Raw genomic sequence first — 17,928 nt, 5'->3', positions numbered from 1 at the left:
CCTCAGTTCTCATTGGCTGTTCTGTTGAGGGGTGGGAGCGGGTACATTTGTTTCTTTTTTGATGTCCTTATTGATACCATCAGATATATTAATGCTACCCTTATTAAAAGGTAAGAGCTACTGCACTGTGCCACGTTTGTCAGTGAACTTGAGTTAAAATGCTTTCTGTTGGCTATGCTTCCTCATATTGATTAATGCTTTCATTCTGGTTTCTTTTCAAGGGGTTCATCACCAAGATTTCAATGCACTTCTTAAAATGATATCTGTCCAATCAGTGGGATCAATTACTCAGAAAAACAGTTTCAGAATTGTAAAATGGAATGTCTTGTACTCTATGGTTAATTCATTGGTTGTCACTTTCAGCTAAGGAGTAGATGAATTACACAGTCACAAAAGGGCTATGATCCTATGCCTACTGCGATTGAACAGCAAATATACAACAATTACATCAGATGAATTGCCTGAATGCCTTGTATGTCTACTGTGATGGCCAGAAGTCAAGCTTAATGAGCTCTGAATGGCTTGTTATTGCCTGTCAGTCATCTGACTGCTACTGGTAATTTGACAGCTTCAAAGTTTTCCTCAAACACACAGGCAATTAGAGTGAACGATAATGTATCACAGACACATAAAATCACAACCCATGGGTCAAGTTTCACTGCACCTCTACTGTGATGTGTAAAGGGTCCACGATTTGCCAGATCATTAGCGACAGGATGTCTATGGCCAGTAACACCCCCACAGTGGCATAGAGTTTCCAGGGCTCCAGGTGCTGCTGGAATACAGGAGGACCAGACATCACCTTCACATACAGTACAGCAACACAGTACATTTCTAAGGTACATCCCTAAGACACAAAATACTTGAGTTACCATAATCAATAAATACACAGTAAATGAGAGTAATGACCACAAATGGTTATGTCTGCATTTACAATTACTAGTGCACTGTGTATGCAGCTATAGGATATAATAATGTAATAAAATTAAGACATTTGTACAAATGATGTTTTTGCAAAATGTATGGCAAATGTATTTGCATTATAACTGGGCTTTTTGACATTTAAAATCTGTTCATCTTTCTTATAGTAAACTGTACTAATGTTGAAGAAACTTTCAAACAGCAACCTGAAACCCCTGTGGAATTCAATGAAAGAACTGATTCAACCACTAAATATTACACTGACAAAACCAAAGAGTTCCTAGTACAGTATGAAACATACGAGATTCTCTTTTAATTTTCTGTAAAAGTATGTAAAGCAACTTGCAATCTTTTTCTCCATATCAGTCCTTTCACTGCATGGACATCAAGGGAGCTGAAAGCTAACCCAATCCATTTTGTAATGGCTCTAATATTAAAAGCCCCTCAAGGTTGTACTTCTCACAGAACTGGGATATTCATACATATTCATCAGCATTTGATAGTTGGATTTATCACTACTTCTTCTGAAATTCTCACAACCCCATCTTACAGTATCTACTTTGCTTTAGGACATAATATCTGACACAGCAAACACAAATGTATACATGCAAATCTGGCATTCACATCTGTGCCATGAAGTGGGAATTTCTCTACGTAATGAAAATGCAACTGCTAGAACTGAATAACCCAAACTGAGTGATACCACAATAAAATAAGTAATTTAGGACTACAGTAATTTGTGTTAACTTATTACAGACACCCTTATAAAAAGTGACATAGAGAGCATTAGCAAAACAAATATCAAATATGCATGTACAGTACAACCCCTTGCATGCAACTACCTCAACAGCAAAATCTTATCCAATTAAACACACATCTCTAAGTGTTACTCTGTGCTACATGAGTAATAAATCACAATCGTAACTGCCTAGCTGTCAGATATCAGTGCAACCAAAAAATTCTGGGAAGGTGTGCATCAGGTCTGAGTTCAACGGTCAGTTTTCAGTTTAACTGTATTATGATACAGTTACACAATGTAGTTACTGAACACAAGGAACCCTAGCATGCCTGACTTTCCTTGCTTAATTTGTTTACCTTTCTCTTCTCTTTCTTTTCATCCTTCTTGGTGAAGACAGTGTGAACCCACCAGATCTTGGTGAACATGCTGCCATAAGCCAGGCTGAAGCCCAGACCTAACAACCACAGACGAAACTGGGGAGATTGAGGGGAAGAGAGACAACGAGAGCATGTAAGAGAGACAGACATGGTGAAGAAAAGTGGGAATTTAAAAGCTGCTATTTGTAATTCTGTTTTTTTTTATTCTGTATTCATAGTACACTGTAATCCACCTTATTTGACTTTTCAAACTCACAGACATGTAATTCAAATTCATTTCAAGTGAGACAGAAAAAAAGCACACAGAGAAAAGCAAAAAGGTAGGACAGCATAAATAAAGCAGTAGGAGATTACATTTTTCTACCATTTACACCTTTCCAGTTGAATCAGAACACACACAAAGGTTGAAATCAGGCAGGCCACACAGAATAGACTGGAGCTGAGGTCCCTGTGAGAGACCTATCCTGTCGCATGCCCATTCCATTACCTGACAAACCACAGGGAACTGGGACCTGTGAACATGGTGTCCATCGATCCCGAGAGGAAACACAGCGGCCAACGCCATCATACAACCCACTGCTGTCATGTTGTTCAGGTAAGGCTGCGAGTTTTGGATGTACCTGTTACACAGAGAGGTTTTGGCTTGGCAGCATGTAATCTCTGATGGATCGACTGTCCTTGACAGCTAATTCCATTACATTGGAATGGTGGAGAAGGTGAGGTATTAACAACCCCATACATACCTAACATTGCTGTTGTAGATGTTGAAGGTGAGACACACAATCCCCAATAGGATTCCCAGCCCAGCGAAGACTGACACAGAAATAAAGAGCTTCTGAGACAGGAACCTGAACTCCTCTATCACCATGGTCTGATCTGCGGGAGGGCCAGGTCCTGAGTGACAGGAGGAGAGAGGCTTAAACTGCAGCCATTCTAACCACACCACTGAGATCCTGCCATAGCAGACCCCACTGTGCTTAACACTCCTGCCTCGATGTTCAAAGTGTTAGTGTCAGCGGGTTTTTTTTCTACTATTAAAAACTGCACAGATGCTGTTTGCGGTATGATAAGACAAGGTAAAACTGTCAAGATGCTGGTTTCAAACAATGTAAGACCTTCCACACTCCAAAACTGTATGGATGTGGTATCATTGTGTTTCAGCAGTGTAGCAATATAAGGTTCCTAGTATTTGTTGGGTGTCTAACACAAACACAGTGTTGGCATCAGGGGGTTACCGGATGGAAATAATATATGCATGTGTTGTAATTTTATTGATGGTTACAGAATGTTTGGGGTTTGTTGTGCAGAAAGTGACAACTGAGAAAACTATCTGTGAAGTGGAGTCAGTACGGAGTGAGTGTGTGTGTGTGTGTGTGTGTGCCTGCAGGTTCCTGTCAGTCAGTGCGTATGCACTGTTTAAACCACTCTCTGTCCTTGATGAAGGAATCAGGACAGGGTGTTACTATGGAGACCGAGCTCCGTAACGGTTGCCACGGCAATGGGAGGAGAGCTGAGCCGCAGTGGTTGTCAGGGGCGACCAGGGAGAGAGTGAGGAAAGGGGGCACAGTGTGCATAAAGATACAGAAATCGGGAGAGGAGTTTAGTGGGGACAGCACTGAAAAGGGGGATGATACGTGTGTGAGTCAGGGTTGGAAGGGGGTGAGCTGTCATGACACTCAAAAAACAGGCAGTGTCAATTCACTCTGCACTTCAATGACCTCTTTACAGGCGCCTTCGGCCTAATTTTTAAAACACAAGTGCCAGGACAAGGGCATCATGCAATGTCATCGGTACAGAGCTGTGAGCAGTCGAGCCCCGCGAGAGCTGCTTTAATCAGATGTGGAGTCAGAGGCGTGCCAAATGCTGTTCTCTGACCCTACAGCCAGCCGTGTGAATGAGCTGGGGGTCACACATGCCATCCAATCTGGAGCAAGCCCCATTCTGCTTCAAGAGGCAGTGACCAGCTGAGCCACAGAGCGAGCCATTTTCTCTACATTTTTAACAGAAATGGATTGCATTCCTCTACAAGCCTTATGTTTAAAAAGAGAGGTGCAGTGATTCAAAGAATTCCAGACACCTCATTTGTAAAAGATCAATAATGCTATTTTTTTCTAAAACCCAGAGAACATCCCCACAATGTGATTGCAGCATGGTTAATTCCTAGCACTGGTGATCCAGGTAGTGACGCTTCAACTCTCTGGACTCATACTGAACCCTGGGAGGTGGGGGCTGGGAAAAACAACATAGCAATTTTGAAGAGAACTTGGCATACACAAATCCCAAAGTAAAATAACCTACTTCCAAAACCACAATACTGTGGAGCTGAGAATACAAAAGACTGCTGGTCAAAAAGGCATGGAAGAAGGTAGCAGTGTAATCAAAACTCCTTCCTGATGAGCTGTGTAATGTTGTACTGTAGGGTGCTCTTTAATGTTCTCTGGTGAAGAATCAAATTCCAGCATGCTGTGGTGCTGAAAACTCAGAGGCCCAGTCACCATGTAACCAGCCACAGATGCCTGGTATGTGTGTATCAGAAATCTAACCAAGGGACAATGCTTAGCTGGACACCTGGTATTAAACTAAGCATGGACTAAGCCACATTATTCTCCTCAAGCCTCCCCTAAATTTCTGCCTATTCTTTTTTATTGATGCTACATGTTTTCAATCAGCATATTCCCATACATAGTCACAACTGGTCCCCTGGCAAGCTCAATGATTTTACTTTCTATTGTATGCCTCAAACACTTTCAGCTACTGTGAGCTGATTATTTGTCTTGCAGTTGTCTGGTGGTGAGTTAGTTACTGTGGAAGAAATGAGCATATTGTACAACATTTTAATCTAGGAAATCATGAAAAGGAGTGAGAAGTATGAAATAAATAGAAATCCAACTCCTGTAGAACTGATCTATTATCTGTGTATCTCTGTATCAATACACACACACACACACACACACGCACACACCTTTTCAGTGTCAAAAGGCTTACTCACAGCAATGAGAGCTACTCAAGGCACTAGGATTAGGAAAGAAAGGAAGAGAAAGTGATTGAGTGGCTATAAAGTGAAGTGGACAGAGGTAAACCGGGAGACAGGTAGAGGAAGAAATTGGAGAGACGAGAGATCGGCCTGCCTCACCTATCCACTTGTCATTGCCGTACCAGGAGAGATTTCCTTTAGTGCTGTCATAGTATCCAATCTTCTTATAGCTGCCTCCTACACAGAAAGAAGAGACAATAGGTTACCCCATGTACACACTGAATGACTGATGTGACAGGACAGAAGCACTACACTCAGTGCATTAACATGAAAGAGACACAGACAGACAAAGAAAGAGGACAGGAAGAGACAGAGGCTGAAAGTTATCTTGTGGTATGGGGTCCACCTAATCATCAGGATTGCTTCAAATGAGACAAAATCCAGTTCAAAGCTTTCATGTGGAAATCCACAAAATTATGTTTCAGGTCCACATACACCGATGAGCCAAAACATTATGACCACCTGCCTAATATGCTGTTGGTCCTCCGTGTGCTGCCAAAGCAGCGCCAACCCACTGAGGCATGGACTCCACAAGACCCCTGAAGATGTCCTGTGGTATCTGGCACCAAAACATTAGCAGCAGATCCTTCAAGTCCTGTAAGTTGTGAGGTGGAGCCGCCGTGGATCGGACTTGTTGGTCCAGCGCATCCTACAGATGCTCAATCAGATTGAGATCTGAAGAATTTGGAGGCCAGGGCAACACCTTGAACACTTCATCATGTTCCTCAAACCATTCCCAAACAATGTGTGCAGTGTGGCAGGGTGCATTATCCCGCTGAAAGAGGCCACTGCCATCAGGGAATACCATTGCCATGAAGGGGTGTACCTGGTCTGCAACGATGTTTAGGTTAGTAGCATGTGTCAAATTGACTTCCACATGAATGGCCGGACCCAGGGTTTCCCAGCAGAATATTGCCCAGAGCATCACACTCCCTCCACCGGCTTGTTGTCTTCTCACAGTCCATCCTGGAGCCATCAGTTCCCCAGGTAAACGGCGCACACGTACATGGCCATTCACGTGATCTAAAAGAAAATGGGACTCATCGGAACAGGCAACCTTCTTCCACTGCTCCAAGGTCCAGTTCCAATGCTCACATGCCCATTGTAGGCACTTTAGACGGTGGACAGGGGTCATCCGGGCACTCTGATCGGTCTGCAGCTACGCAGCCCCATACACAGCAGGGTGAGATGCGCTGTGCGTTGTGACACATTCCTCCTGTAACCATCATTAATATTTTCTGTGGCTTGTGCCACAGTAGACTTTCTGTTGGTTCAGACCAGATGGGATAGCCTTCATTGCCCTCGTGCATCGATGAGCCTTGGGCACCCAACACCCTGTCACTGGTTTGTCCCTCCTCGGGCCACTGTAGATACTCACCACTGCTGACCGGGAACACCCCACGAGCCTTGCCATTTCAGAGATGCTCTGACCCAGTCATCTGGCCATAACAATTTGGCCCTTGTCAAAGTTGCTCAGGTCTTTACTCCTGCCCATTTCTCCTGCATCCAACACATTGACTACGAGAACTGATTGTTCCCTTACCATCTAATCTACCCAGACCTTGACATGTGCCTTTGTTTGGAGATGATCAACTTTATTCAGGTTCACCTGTGAGTGGTCATAATGTTTTGGCTCATCTGTGTATATACCTCTTGCCAGGCAAGTTGGGCTTAGGTTACACAGATCCTTGTTTACTAGCATCCAAAAACAGAATAATGCTATTCTGGATCCACCAAAAGCCTGAACATATTTTCTTAAGTAAAGGTCTCCTCTAAGTCCTGAAACTCATTAACCCAGCAAAGACAAATAATCTCACATTTTCAGCTTCAGAACAGCACTGTTCCAATTAGACTCCAGACCTGAGTCAACACAATCATAAACCAAACCAACATTACTTATTTGCAATTATGAGAGAAGGACAACACTGCCAGAAAAACAGATGTGGCCTCACTGTCCAATACACAGATCAGAGAAATTAACCAAATACAGACTTCGTAATTAAAACCAAAGCAATTAAAAAATGATGGTGCTGGTGCAATGTTCCTCATCTATATTAACTTTGTGAGTGCTCCTGGAAATCGTAAGGATTAAAACCCATTTTTTTCTTTAGAGTTAATAAACTGTTGAATCCATAAATGGCCAATTTTTATATACTCAGCAGTATCAAATAGGTTTTAAAAATGAATGTGTAATTAGTGTAAATAACTTAAATGGAAAAAGCTGTTTACATTTACTTTAACACCTGCTGAAGGAAGGAAAATATGAATGAAGGAAGGAATAAAAAACATTTCTGTCTTATGAACTGTTAACAGTGTTTGACATGCAATTAAGACACCTTGAAATTGGAAAAATTAGACCTAGAAAGAAAGAGAATTTTAAAAAGCCTAATCTGATAATAACATCGATAAAAGAAAAGAAAAGAAAACACTAATGGAGTATGTAAAAGTTTAAAACTAATACACAGGATTTGGTGACATTCTAGAAGATAAAAATGACCACATCCAGATTTGGAAAGGATGCGTGAGTGACCTTTTTCAGACACTTACCATAAAATATTTAGAGAACTGTAAGTTTTTATGCACATCCTCGCTTTTTTCATAATGCTGTGCTATTCTTTAGAAAATATGCATTCTCTCAGAGAAAATGGAAGTTTCTCTTTTATCAGCAACATTAGGTCTGTGCATAAGCTTCACTTAAGACATTGAAGTTCAACGAAGATCCTCAAATTTTGGTCTTCCATTGGACTCAGGCCTTAAAGACATAATGCTGCTGTATGCCCAATACACAGACATGCATTCACAAGGTGTTTTCTGATGTCACAATTCTGTGCATGTGTAGTTCATACATACTACTTTCATTACTCTCTTGCTTGGCTGCATGGCTGTGCTCTTTGCATCCACATCAATGTTCATCACCTTACTGGCTGAAAAGCATCTACAAAACTTTCTGGATTGTAGATCTCCACTACAAGTGCTGTCACGTTTTATACACATCTAACCCTCACAGAGCTCACGTTCTTCATCACAAAAAACATTCTCGCATTTAGAAATGCAATGTCTTGTGCATGCCAGGATCAGTTTATAACTCTTCAAGGGGCTGGGTGTGAGGTGTGACATCTCATTGGTTCACAGCTTATCCCAATTTCTCTAAAAAGAATCAGCCGGATGTGCAAGAATCCCCACAAGACCAGCTGAATTTCATGGCAGGGCCAGTACCCCAATCTATTTCTGTAATACTTTGTGTCAAGCAGCGAGCCAGTGGGATATTAGAAAATCGAACACGTCGCGGCTCCCTTACTGTTATACAGAGATAGCTGGACCCATGCAGTGACAATACACCTCCGTGCAATGGATTCTGGAAGAATTTCCCACGTGAACGTTTGCGCAACTTGCAACTTGGATGGATAAAATACTGCCATGCATCTTTCAGGTAGGGACAACAGATTGGCAATAGCTGAGGTGTGGTGCACCCCTGCTGAAAGTACCTTTAATGAAAGATACCTATATAATGTCAAATATATAGGTATCATATATAATGTCAAATAAATGAAATGAGAATATGGAGAAATGAAAAACTACCTTGCAGTTGTTCTATCAGAGTCCAAGCCATTCTCGAACCCTGGGCATCAAACACCACATGACCCTGAGAAGAGGAGGAGAAATTTGGCGTGTTTATATGGTATTAAGCTCTCTCACACTGTACCTGCACTATTGTGTTCAAGCAGTCTGCACAGTGTTAATGCACAGTAGTGCCCAGTCTGTCAGTGTGTATATATTCACCCCCCCCCCCCCCCCCCCCCCCCCAAGCCCCTTACTCACAGACACTCCCTCGAAGGAGCTGGTGTTGAGTGCCCTGTATATCTCAGCAGTAATGTCCCGGTTGTTGTAATTGAAGTCTTCCAGCCTTCGCCCCTTTGCTTTCAGGGGCTCCACAGTCTTATTGAGGGCCAAAGCCAGGGCCCACACTGCATCATAGGCCAGGGGTGCCTCCTGGAAGCCCCCGGTCTCCTCCGGGTTCTTACCCCCCAGCCGAGACATCAGCTGCGCCAGGAACTCTTGAGATGTCTGTGCAAAGAGGGGAGGTGGGAACAGTGTTTTACGCTTGATATCTTTCCAGCGCCTCATCGTTTATACTGCCTACAGGTGAATCTGATACATACATTATCTACAGAGATGGTGTGACAGAAGACAAATGCCCAGGGAAAATGAGTCACCTTACACTTCAATAACTAACAGAGGAGAGTCCCAGGGACCTTGATGCTCAGAGTGTCATTCTCAAATCTGTTAAGCGTCTGTTCAATACTACTCACTTGAGTCACTGTGATTTAGTGGTAAGGGGCTTATATCTTTAAAACTGGTGGCACCAATGCTGCTGTATATGTGAGGAAGGAACTTCAGTAAATATTGACCATTGGAATAATGGAAATGGAAGTAACAGCACTATGATGGATTTATAATTGCCAGCTTCCTGCCACAGACATTGGAATTATCTTCATATGAATCGCTCCGTTTGCCTTCAGTAGAATACTAAGACCTCTAAACGTTCCATGACCAGATGGTATTGGGCTGAAGTCCCGGGAGGGGAATTTGCTGTGCCCTTGAGCAAGGTGCTTCAGCAGAATCACTCAGGTAAAAAATCATGTTCCATTACGAGACCATAAAATAGAGTAGTCTGATATAAGATCACTACTCTAAGCATGAATTCCTACATACATTCTATGCAAAGCTAATGATGCCATATTAAATCGGTGCTTCCACCTTTAAAGAATATCACAAAAGCAACATCCTCCTCAAGACGTATCCACAGCATGGTCAGTGACATGTGACAATTACCATTTTGAGACTGTTACTTTCTAATTGTTTGGTATAATTTCACACCGGTCTTAAAATAACACTAACAGATGCATAGCCATTCAGCTCTGTTAATCACGTGGCTGTGGGTGGCAGCTTTTATGATACACTGCAATGACAGTCAATTGACAGAGTACAGGGGAAGCTGTCTAGATGAGAGGTCTGACTGAACTATTACAGTGACAATCAATGTCAGTGTCATTATTTGGCAATGTAAGCAATAACATAACAGCAACTCTTGCTACTTGAATTAACCATATTAAAGGTTCCTCTATTTACTGCCTCATTGAGCAACAATATCTGTATGTGTTGTAGAAATTATGCTGTAATGTCAAACACGGGGGCGGGGGGGGGAGTTGTTACCAGGTTGGACGCCCCGCGAACAGTCTCTGGGTTGAGCATGACGATCTCCGTGGTGACATGTCCTTCCACAGCCTCTGTCATGTTCTCCACAGTGCAGTTGATGGCCGGGTCTTTAATCTTGAACCAATTGTCTGCATACCAGCCAATCAGAAACCACACATACTTCTTTCCATACAGCTTCTCTTTAAAAACCTGTCCCGAGAGAGAAAGAAAACAACTAATTAATGCATTAAATGCAAACAAATGCATATTAGGGGATACATTAAGCCTTTTTGTCAAAGCAATGATATTCTCAAATAAACAGCATCAATATAAATAATGAATACTAAAATATCCTCATTTGACTGCATATATAATAAAGTAATTTAGCAAAGTAATTTCATTTCAGCGAAGAGAGACCCTGCTGCCCAATATCGTAACAGTTTAATTAGAGAAAATCATTCAAGGAGCTGACCTCGCAGAAGACTTTTCTGGCTTCAGTCTCATAGAAAAGCCCCACGATGATTCTGGCATCCTGGCGCTACATCATCCGCATACGAGAAAGACACGACAGAAAGCACACAGACAATAAAACACAGATAAACACACTATGACCTGAGTTGTGAAAATTGCTGTGTATGGTTCTTATCCACTGCATTATGTCCCAAGCAGCCACTTTATGCAGTGCTGTAAGCGCACTGCTGCATTCTGCAATATATTACTGCCATCCACACAAATCCTATGTTGCTGTCTGCTCAGCAGATTAATGATTTAAAATAAATCAAATGATACTGTACCTGGCAACATACATTAAAGATGTCATGTTCAGAGTGAAAATGTACTAATGACAGCAGAAGCTCTGGTGCTCAATTTGTGTCTTCACAGTCATGGCAGATTGATGTCTGGTAACACTCTGTGCAGCAAAGATTTTTTTTTTTTCTGAAGAGGGATTATCTTGCAGACCTTAGAGGCATCTATAATTTTTCTTCCATTCTAAGGAGCTGGGTGTTCTATTCAATCAATAAATATACAGAAATTAAAAGAAACACGACACTTGACAATGCAAGTATTGCTTTACTATTACAGAGCTTTATTGAGGCTGAACATTGAGCTGAACAGTTAAGAGATGATTACAATTTTCCCCAGAGCAGTATTCAATGTGGCAATGGTTGGTTTGGGATGTAAGGGTTGATTTTGAAGGGCACCTAGATTGCTTTTGTCAGACAGAAATTATGCTGACGGATCATTAGGCAGGCATCATTCCCAGGAGTATAAGAGAACACTGGACACAGATCTGAAAGGTCAGGAGCAAGCAAGCATGGAATTTTATTTTGTTCTATCACTTCTCGGAGCTCGCAAAGGTTTTAAGGCCAAACTGAATCCAGATGGAGTAATTTTATAACTGAAGGCCATGGTTAAATAAATTGTTTGCTTTTTAAATAAAACCTGCCTGTAATGCCCTTCAAGATAAGTTTATTTGTCTCACATGTTATTTTCGTGAATTAAATAATTGGACACACTTCCAGCGGCTGCAGTGAGATGACACAAGCTGTCAGACTGAATTTGGAAATGAAAGTTACCTTGAGGTTTTTGACAGCCACAGCAGGGTCAGTGAGGAAACTCTGCCTCACACTGATCTCTATCCCAGCCTCCTTCACCCTCTGCTCCAGATCATCCAGAGTCTACGGGAAAAAAAGAGAGACGAGAATGTGAACGAAATAATGTGTGGATGTGTGTGAGAAAGAGAGTATGAATAAAACAATGTGCGAATGAAAGGAAAAGACAGAAAGAGAGAAAGAGAGAAAGTGTGTCTGAGAAAGAAAGAAGTAGACAGGTATTGATTATTTGGTATTTTGGTATTAATCATATTGATTAAATATGGATTCATAAATTCCAGAATTTTTTACAGGAAAAAACATATTATTAGGGATATCATGAATTTAAGTAAATACAATACATACATACGATTCCTTTTTTCAATTGAATAATCTGTTGAGGGGTAAATAATCCAAAGGGCCTTAGCTGTTGCTGGATTATCACTGACATAAACCCATGGAAAGTCCCCAAGGTATAATTTGTGAAATAGTTGCAGTTTTATCATAATATACATTTAAAGCTGTAGCAATGTAAAGGGTCAAGTTTATTTTAATTCTGTGGGGATGTGAATTTGTACAATAAATTTAAATGTACATCTAACAGTGGAGTGAAGGTGGGTCTCAGCGTAATTTTGCCTTACCGCATTGAGACAAATAAATTTGTCTTTTCAGCTATGACCTAAACAAAACTTTGACACAAAATTATGGAAGAGGGGTAATCATACATACAGATGCACCAGGTTATAATCACCTAGCATAATATCACAGCCCCTCTTATTGTCAGCTTTTTTCAAAATCACTCGCTACTCGGTTCTATGTTAAAAAGACTCCATGAAAACATTATTACCAGGCAATAAAGGTCAGTGGGACAGCATCTCAAAGTATCATTCCAGGAATGTTATCAAATAACTAACATTGGTGAGTTCACATACTGTTAAAATTCTATGCTGTGTGTTAACAATCAATGATGACATTGTGTTAAAATATACTTGTGATTGTTGAAAACAGACTTAATACTGTAATAATAGTAATCCATTAAAAGTACCACTTCAATAAAATATGTACAAAACACAACTTATTTTTTGCTGTAAAAGTACAGTTCTTTATTCTTCCGTAACACCATTGGATAATATTAAAACCCTGTTAAAATCACACACCACTTACTATCACATGTTCTGGCAGAGGGGATATACACACAAACTATAACTGACTGGGCCCTATAGCAATTCAGCATTCCTGAGTAATTTTGGGGGCGAATATTACTGACCGACGTGAACACCTCAGTCGTTTGCTGAATGGTGGCAATCTTCGTCCACTTCCACTTTTGGAAGAGCTGTACGCGGGTGGGGTTGTGCAGGGTGGCAGAGGGGTGGGTGCGGAAGAAGGTGGGGAAACGCTGTCGATTGGACAATGCTGGAGAGCTGGAGCCATAAGACAGCTAAGAGGGGGGAGGGGCACAGGGCAGGAACAAGAGAGCAAAGTTTGTTTCAGTTTACAGTTCATTTGGACCAGTTCTTTGCTACCTTTAATGACATTTAGATTTGCCAGGCATCAGCACATATTTCTGCAAACCTTACCTGCAGTTTTACCTATAATTAATTTTTTCAAGCGCTCATAGGATTGTTCTCTGAAAATGATCATGAGATACAGAATGCACGACATATAACCATTACAGTTAAGCCATAGATAAGGACATCTTTGGGAGAATCCGAAGCTCATTTTAAATTTTTGGACAAATCAAATATATGAAATTCAAAACCAAAGAAAATGTATCACAACCAAACCAATCAACAGAGGCCCTCAAAAACAAACACGTTCTGTACTTAACACCATATACAGATTCCGTATGAAAGGTGTTATACAAATAAAATATATTATTATTAAACAAGCCCTTGCCAGGCTCAGCAATAATTGCTTGGTACACCAAACTAAACTTTCTGTGGGTTTAATTTTTTTCCAAAAGACAAACACTCAGTCCCCTGTTATTAAATCAAGAAGCCCTGATGAGAAATCATGTGTTACTGAAATTAAATCACAGATATCCAATGATGAATCACCGGCACTCTTAATTCCTTTGCGCATTTAGATACACTGTAAACATCAATCAACTGATAAAGAGTGATGCAGCCTTTAGAGGGATTAAAGAATTAGCTAATGCGCTGTGTAGCGCAGTCAGGGGTGACTCTGCCTGCAGGCGGAATACAGGTACAGTGTGAGCGTAACATAGGGGGATTGATGATAAAATGAAACAAACAGCTTTTCTGATAAACATGGCACTGTACAAAAAAGAAAACTATAATGAAATTTTCTGTGTGGAAAATCTTTCTGATTTCTTCAATATGTCTAACTGGCAAGCAGAACAAAACTGCGCTGCCCAAATGATATTTCCAAAGCCGACAAGCACAGGATTCCCCATATTGAGCCGCTTCCATTCACTTCCAGCGGCCACGCAGCTCAACGTGGGCTTCCCCCCTCTGATCAGACAGGCAAACACAATGAGGAGCCTCAGGGCTGCCAATTCTTTGGAGCAGGAAGTCAACTGATTGCTCTCCAGAAAATGACGTTTTTGCTGGTTTCTTGTCATCTGCAATACGGTACGCTGGCATGAAACGCAGAGCTTCCATGTTCAGAGAAAAGAAAACAGAAAATTAAAAGTATCTGGGCCTTGCTAATACTTGTCAGCTCACTTCATTTTTGTTATTTCCTAGAAGTGTGTGTTATATAGTAGTGTGACATTTTGCATGATTGAAAAGACACTGTTAATTGCCCATATTAAGGTGTCTGTCATGCAGCCTGGACTTATTCAGCTTGTGAGCACACCTACTAGGCAAGGTGCTGCTTTTTTCTTCTACATGTTCCATTTCATATCTTCAGACCTTTGGCCCTCAAAGCCTACATAGCTTTGAAGATAAAAACTACTATTAATCTGCACAGTCATTGTGCATTTTGGGTATAACCTGAATAAACTTACAAAAACATGGTAGTCTTGCTTAGCAAGATACAGTAACTGTTGTTTGGTAACTAGCTACACTGTTTTCATAAACTATATTAGAGAGTAGAGCTCATTATTTCTTTTTAATTTAGCTAAATTACAAACATTGAGGTATACACTGATAACAACAGGTGTGCAATTTATGTCCTCTAATGACAGCCACTATCCAAAAATATATGCATTTCTGGGTAAAGCTATTCTGGTAACATTTTTGAACGTTCCAGTGTGGTAAAGAGAGCTTTACTAACATGGCATCAAGTTTTATTCCAGTTTGTAAACGTAATTATGTTTTCTTTATTATTCCATTAACCAATCCATTATTACACATCATACTAGTGTTGATGGTGTTGACATCAATTATTAAGGTGTTTTATCATTATCTCAAAGGCTTACTCGGATTCCTAATAGTGGAAGACTTTAATCAGCAGCCAAACAGATCACATGGGATCTCGAAGTAACTATACACTCCACACTGCTTTGCAAATCAGGTAACAATGCTATGTTATTGAAAAAACATAGTTACTCTGATGTCACATGGAAAAGCTGAACATAATTTAAAAGGATATTTCAGACAATATGTAACTGATACCTCTGGAAAATAAGAAAATCAATAAATCATCCCATCTTAAACCTTGACTACAGTACTATAGCAGAATCCCAAAATTCGTAGCTGCTACATCACAAATGTTCCCATCCTTTCAAAACTAACACGCAGATGGTGTACATCATTTAAAATACCAGTGTAGTGTAGTTTTGCATCCCATTCCTTGTACAGAAAAAAACATATTCTGTAAAGCTTATGGGGAAACAAAGATAAACAAGAGAGCAATCAGCAGCAGTCATCCCGAAAAGGCACATGGGCACAAATGGACAAATATAAACTGCACCAGGGCAACAGAGACAGACTCAATCAAAGAGACAGTGAGAGATAGTTTGAGGGCATGACAGGCACACAGCTTTAAAAACACTGCGAGACAGACAGACAGACAGCCAAACGGATACCTACCACTATGAGATTCCACATCCGTGCTGCCTCAGCCACCAGTGTGGACACAGAACTGCAGCCGGGCATCAGAACAATCTTAATAGGCTCTGTGTACAGCAGGTCATACAGCAGCTTGGTGGCCTCACCTGGATCACACTGAAAAATACAGACAGGGACAGAGAGGTCATCATCTGCACACTACCTTGAGAGGGAAAGAGGGGGGCTCAGCAATACATTTCATTCTCATGTTCTCAAGACTACACAACCAACAAAAAAACCATGAGGGAATGCAATATATGCATGCATACATGCAAGGAAATACAAATACATCACTCAACAATTTAGAGTGCTTGCTGGAAGTCAAAAATGTAAATGTAACCTTAAATCTTGTATCTGCTAATTAACAAAATGTAATTTAATTCATCAAAAATGCACCCCAAATACAGTGCAAGATTGCAAAATGTAAAGCTACTCTAGGAGCACAGTCTTAGCTCAGATTATACTTCTGGTCAGTTTCAGCATCATTGCAAAATGGTTCACTATTTGGAGGTCCCTTGGGTCATAAATGCCATTTTCTGTACTCAAAGCACAATGCTCACGAAAATAACCTATATGGGGAAACAGCTATTGTCTATCCTTATCATTGTCCATAGCACTACATTATAATATTCAGAAAGAGCGAGAAAGATTGGGCATAAATCCCTGAGGGGTGGAGTGTCTGACATTGATTTATGATACCAACCTTACTGCTTCATTTGTCAAATGTGCTTTGACTGCCATACATATTTTACAAAACCACTGGGAGAACATTGTTCATGTCTCGGTCGGTGTATAGCAATTACAGGGCTATTACTGTCCATTGAAACTTACTCAGAAGTAGGGACAATTCTGACACCCAGCAGATTCAGTTTCTACACTTCGACCCCCACGGACATAAATTTGAGGTTCTGAGTGTCTGTCCTGAAACATTGTTGGATTCATGCTAACTAAACGGGCGGCAGTGAAGCATAGTGGTTAAGGAGCAGGACTCGTAACCAAAAGGTTGCCGGTTCAATCCCCGCTGGGACGCTGCTGTACCCTTGGGCAAGGTACTTAACCCACTGTTGCCTCAGTAAATATCCAGCTGTATAAATGGATAACATTGTAAAGAACTGTAACCTATGTAAGTTGCTTTGGATAAAAGCGTCTGCCAAATGAATAAATGAAAATGTAATTAATATTTCAAATACAGGCATTGCTTTACCTCTTGCCACTGCATATCTATGGACTATTAAAGCTCATGTATTGCCCATCAGGTAATCTGGCCATTTTCCTCCAACAGTTAGGCAGCATGTGACAAAGGACCCATCCTTTTCTGTCCTGCCTTGAGAATGTCACGGCTCTCCCAGTCACACATGCCTGAGACAATCAGCACATGTAAAATATGCCTCTTGCTGTATTGATTACTGCACACCAATCCCATGCAAGACAGAAATGACAGCTGGGCAGTCAGCTCAAGTTAATATGATTGATTTTGGGACCTGAGTCTCAAAGCCTCCTACAAAGCCATCTTCAAAGCTCTTTTTATCAGCCTGCATCCAATGGGCCTTGACACATCAGAGATGATTCATGGCTGAGGGGGAGACTGTGCTCACATGAGTTCCACTTGGGTGTCACCTTTAATTGGATCTGTGAAAATGTGATTTCAATGACGGAAATGCTCTATAACTCTGGTGTCAGCAGCTGCTCCGGATATCCTCTGCCTGGCTGGCCCACGGTGGAAATACGCAGGCCTTCACGGTCGTCCATGATCTGACAGCCGCGTCCACGCACTGCGCATCTGGACAGTTGGAGCAATTCCTGCAATCTCCTATTACTTGCGATCATATGCCATTGGTGTTGTCTCAGTCCGGACGCAACATCAAGTGCCATTCCAAGGTCCGCCAATCCAATAACTGTCTACGTAACGCAAGCATAAATAGCCCCGCTGCCACTGAGAACCAGCATCAGTGAAATATCATTTACATTGGACTCCCACTGGTCAGAAACAGCCATTTTTTCCACCTAAATAACAACTCCTGTCCCCCAAAACCTTAAAGAGCACATGCATCAC

At 41.2% G+C, this 17,928-nt stretch overlaps 1 protein-coding gene across 3 annotated transcripts in view; it reads right to left on the bottom strand.

Moving 5' to 3' along the window:
- Positions 1-17,928, bottom strand: part of gabbr1a (gamma-aminobutyric acid (GABA) B receptor, 1a) — a 53,610-nt gene that overhangs the window by 7,736 nt on the left and 27,946 nt on the right. For 2 of the 3 annotated variants that reach the window (XM_036538429.1, XM_036538431.1), the window contains 12 exons: positions 15,858-15,992; positions 13,127-13,297; positions 11,845-11,946; positions 10,740-10,805; positions 10,286-10,477; positions 8,891-9,136; positions 8,651-8,714; positions 5,171-5,248; positions 2,781-2,931; positions 2,525-2,657; positions 2,017-2,133; positions 665-775 (listed from right to left, as the gene is read on the bottom strand). In XM_036538429.1, the coding sequence (XP_036394322.1) occupies positions 665-775; positions 2,017-2,133; positions 2,525-2,657; positions 2,781-2,931; positions 5,171-5,248; positions 8,651-8,714; positions 8,891-9,136; positions 10,286-10,477; positions 10,740-10,805; positions 11,845-11,946; positions 13,127-13,297; positions 15,858-15,992 (1,566 nt within the window). The remainder of the gene's footprint in view (positions 1-664; positions 776-2,016; positions 2,134-2,524; positions 2,658-2,780; positions 2,932-5,170; positions 5,249-8,650; positions 8,715-8,890; positions 9,137-10,285; positions 10,478-10,739; positions 10,806-11,844; positions 11,947-13,126; positions 13,298-15,857; positions 15,993-17,928) is intronic. The other variant, XM_036538430.1, reaches the window with a different exon arrangement.

The sequence above is a fragment of the Megalops cyprinoides genome, chromosome 10, assembly GCF_013368585.1.
Source record: "Megalops cyprinoides isolate fMegCyp1 chromosome 10, fMegCyp1.pri, whole genome shotgun sequence".
NCBI lineage: Eukaryota > Metazoa > Chordata > Actinopteri > Elopiformes > Megalopidae > Megalops > Megalops cyprinoides.
The sequence above is the reverse complement of the archived record's forward strand: the minus strand, read 5'-3'. Positions and strand labels throughout refer to the sequence as shown.